Source organism: Limulus polyphemus, unplaced genomic scaffold (assembly GCF_000517525.1).
Source record: "Limulus polyphemus unplaced genomic scaffold, Limulus_polyphemus-2.1.2 Scaffold4722, whole genome shotgun sequence".
Classification (NCBI taxonomy): domain Eukaryota; kingdom Metazoa; phylum Arthropoda; class Merostomata; order Xiphosura; family Limulidae; genus Limulus; species Limulus polyphemus.
Genome location: NW_013670332.1, coordinates 72304 through 76116, shown reverse-complemented (window position 1 = coordinate 76116; position 3813 = coordinate 72304). Strand labels below are relative to the sequence as shown.

The window sequence follows — 3813 nt, the reverse complement described above, 5'->3', positions numbered from 1 at the left end:
TAAACTTATTTTTTTTTTTTTATGGTGGTTATAAAGTTGGTCAAATTAACAAAATTTATAAAGATTGAGTAGAGAAAATAACATAAAATGGAACGTTTTACTGAAAAAATGTACAAAAGACTTATAATGCATCTTGAAAGCTTGCCAAATTTCATAAGATACACAAAACATATTACAAGTTATAATATGGAAACTCTGATGGTTACAAGGTTGGTCACATCAACTGACCCTGAATGGGTCATAACCAAGTAATCTGTACCATAAGAAAACAAAATTTTATCACTTCTTCTTTAGAAGTGTCAGAGAATTGGATAATAGGGTCTAATCATTGGGGTCAGTTTATATTTTCGATGATAATAATGTTTTAAAAAAATCTATTGGTTGAATCACTTTTTGATACTTAGATTGTACATTTTCATAGAACCTTTTGTTTTTCTTAATGCACAATCTCATTTTTAAATGTGTGAATTTATGTTTGTGAAAGAAAACTTATTTTTAGATAAGTTTTTTTCCATTATAAGAATGTTTCTTTACTTGAGAAATATATCCATAATTTTTCTCTCATCTGTGAATCATTTTGAATACCTATTTTTCTGGTTAGAAAACAAGCATACCTGTGGCTTCGGGGTGACATCTGTCAAGCTCACAAGACAAATAACAATAGCAACAGTAAAGTAAAAAAAGATGTGGAGAAAGAAATATTTCTTTCAAACAACAACGTGACAAGTGATGTAGAAGACAAGAAAGCTGAAGAAATCAAAATTTCAAAATCTGCCAGTAAAGGCAATGTGAATGTGAACCGTATCTTCAGTAAACTTCATCTGGAAGAAACTAAGGAACAAAAACCTTTCAAGTCTAAGGAAACTGAAGAGACATGTAAAAACAAGGTAGGTATAAAGCTGTAATAAGTTAGTCCAAGTTTGTTTTTCACATTGATATCACTGAATGTGAATAATAAATTGTGATTGTTAATATGGACAAATAAAATAGTTTAGTTTCTTATTTATGTTTAGTTCAGGGTATTTTTTAAATATATTTTTGAATTTAAAGAATAGAATAAGTTATCTGGAAATTTATAGTTCTCTTTTATTATTGGATAGAATTTTGGATGTAAACACTTCTTTTACGGGAAAATTCTAAATATTTACCCTTGAAATAAAGATATTACAGCATATCAGCTATGGGGAGTGTTGTTTTTTATGTGTGTCACTTAGTTTGTGAACTTTTGAACTTGGAAATATAAGAATGTAATTTCTTCAGATGTTAATTTTTTTTTTATTATTCATAAATAGCACACAAGATAATTGAGAAAACAGATCTTCTAATGTTGAAGATTGTTCAGCTATATTTTTATATTGAGGTTTGGTGTGAAATGTGATATTGATTTGTGAATATTTTTTATAAGGTTCTTGATAAAAATGAAAAAGACCAGGGCAATAATAACACTGGAAAATCCATTACCCAAGGAGATAAGCTCAACCTCATCAAAGTTCAGCGCCATCATCCCCGCTCTGTCACTACTGGAGCTGTTTAGTAAGTGCCATGTATGCGTCTCATTTATGTAAGGGTAATTTTCTTGCGTGATTTGTTTGATTATGAATTCTGCCAATAAGATTTTAAGTGTAACAACAAGTAATGATTTACTTTAGCTTAGAAGAACTAAGATATCACAGACGTACAAACTCTCAGCCCTTTAAGCCACTCCTATCAGAAACAGTCGCAGCTCAGCCCACTTGCATGTCACCATTGAAGTCCTTAAGAGTAGCTACTGGTCATCAAGGAAACAGACGTAATTCCAGTGTGAACAATGATGAAGTCGTTAATACCTTTACGTTTTGTCACTATGCTCACCACATTTCTCCCTCTGGATCGCATGGAAAAAGGTAATTTCTTGTGATTTTAGCTCTTAGTGTTGTAGATGCGGAAATGCAAATTCGTGTGAATGTATGTATATTTATGTTTTTATAAAAACTGTGTTATGAAATTTATTTGCTAAATTCTTCTCATATCTTAACTGCCATCTTAATGGAAATCAGTACTAACCACAAGTAGCTGTAATTTTATCCAGTCTGAATTAGTGGTTAAAATATTGAGCTAACATTATAAACAGTAAAAGTAAGTACAGCTGGGCAAGTAATTTGATATAATTTATTACCTATGAGCATAAATTGAAATTAGTTTTAGGTAAAATAATTAATTTATTAAAATTATAGCATTAATTGAAATTAATGTTTGTTTTTCTACTGTTTTTTGATTATTCCAATTATCCAAGTAATGAAAAGTAGTGTTTCTAATTATTACAACTATTCAGCTTTTACTTGAGAAAAATTGATTAGTTGAATGTATCAATAAAGGAATCTGTAATCAATTAGCAACTTCCACCAATTCTCCAGTTCTAGAAATAAGACAGTTCAATAGTTTTTATATCAACTGGAAACGTTGCGAGAAATACATAAGTGCAGAGACCCCTTTTCGAGCAAAAAAGAGTGCCTGTCTTTTGATAGTTTCTACTTGAAAAACGTAAAGGGTCTATCATCTGATAGTTTCAACATGAACTTTAGGTCTGATCACAGAAATCTATTACAAGTAGTAGAATAAAGACTTTTAATTTTGGGTGTTTTTTACCCTCTTTGTCTGAAACAATTATCATAAATCACTCATCATTCAAAATTTAGCATTGCAACAGACACTAGTACCTGTACCAGTTGACTAAAGCATTTTATTGCAGTACCACATTCCAGTATTTATCAAAAATAAATAAGAATTGTACAGGTATTTCACTTAGAATACTAAAATAATGTATTTTAGGCACTATATACAATAGTTTTGTTTATCAATTTATATGAAAAAAGTTTGAAACACTTCTTTTTTTTTGAAATTCTTTCCGTATTAGCTGTGAAATATGTTTCTCGCTTTTCTTTTTTTTTTTTTTAGTTTGCTTATGGGTCTAGGCATTAAATCTTGGAATACTAGAACATAAAACTACATTCCAAAGTGAATAATGTGTATTTTAGCAATTTGTAACATTTGTAGAAACAGATATGATTTTTTCTTTTTTCTGCACTCCTACATTTTGAATATGCTGGCCATATATCTTGTTTTATCACGTGGTAGTTTCACGTGATAAAACAAGATATAACAGAACTTGAAAGTGACATGTTTCACGTGGGTTTCACGTGGTACTACGTGATAAAACAAGATATAACAGAACTTGAAAGTGACATGTTTCACGTGATAAAACAAGATATAACAGAACTTTAAAGTGACATATGTCACTTTCAAGTTCTGTTTGCAAGTAATGTAACAATATAAACATCCACTCAGTGTAAATGGCAGTTGGCATTTTATGCCGTGCACAATAAGTCGGGGCTTTGATACAATACAAATGATTTGCCACAACTTGGGTCCATCAAAGAATTTTTAATTCATTTTACAATCTTCAGAATTTTTATAAGGTGTGTGTGCTAGTGTTTTACTAGTATGTGATACATTAGTGTTATTGTGTCTGTGCTAGTGTTTTACTGGGATGTCATACATTAGTGTTATTGTGTCTGTGCTAGTGTTTTACTAGTATGTCATACATTAGTGTTATTGTGTGTGTGCTAGTGTTTTACTAGGATGTCATACATTAGTGTTATTGTATCTGTGCTAGTGTTTTACTAGTATGTGATACATTAGTGTTATGGTGTCTGTGCTAGTGTTTTACTAGCATGTCATACATTAGTGTTATGGTGTCTGTGCTAGTGTTTTACTAGTATGTCATACATTAGTGTTATTGTGTCTGTGCTAGTATCTTACTAGTATGTCATACAT

At 30.4% G+C, this 3813-nt stretch overlaps 1 protein-coding gene across 1 annotated transcript in view; it reads left to right on the top strand.

Annotated features, from left to right (window-relative positions):
- LOC106471596 (dual specificity protein phosphatase CDC14AB-like) overlaps positions 1 to 3813 on the top strand; it is a 20250-nt gene that overhangs the window by 9919 nt on the left and 6518 nt on the right. Inside the window, exons 4-6 of the mRNA XM_022400214.1 lie at positions 602 to 887; positions 1406 to 1533; positions 1650 to 1883. Coding sequence (XP_022255922.1) covers positions 602 to 887; positions 1406 to 1533; positions 1650 to 1883 — 648 coding nt within the window. The remainder of the gene's footprint in view (positions 1 to 601; positions 888 to 1405; positions 1534 to 1649; positions 1884 to 3813) is intronic.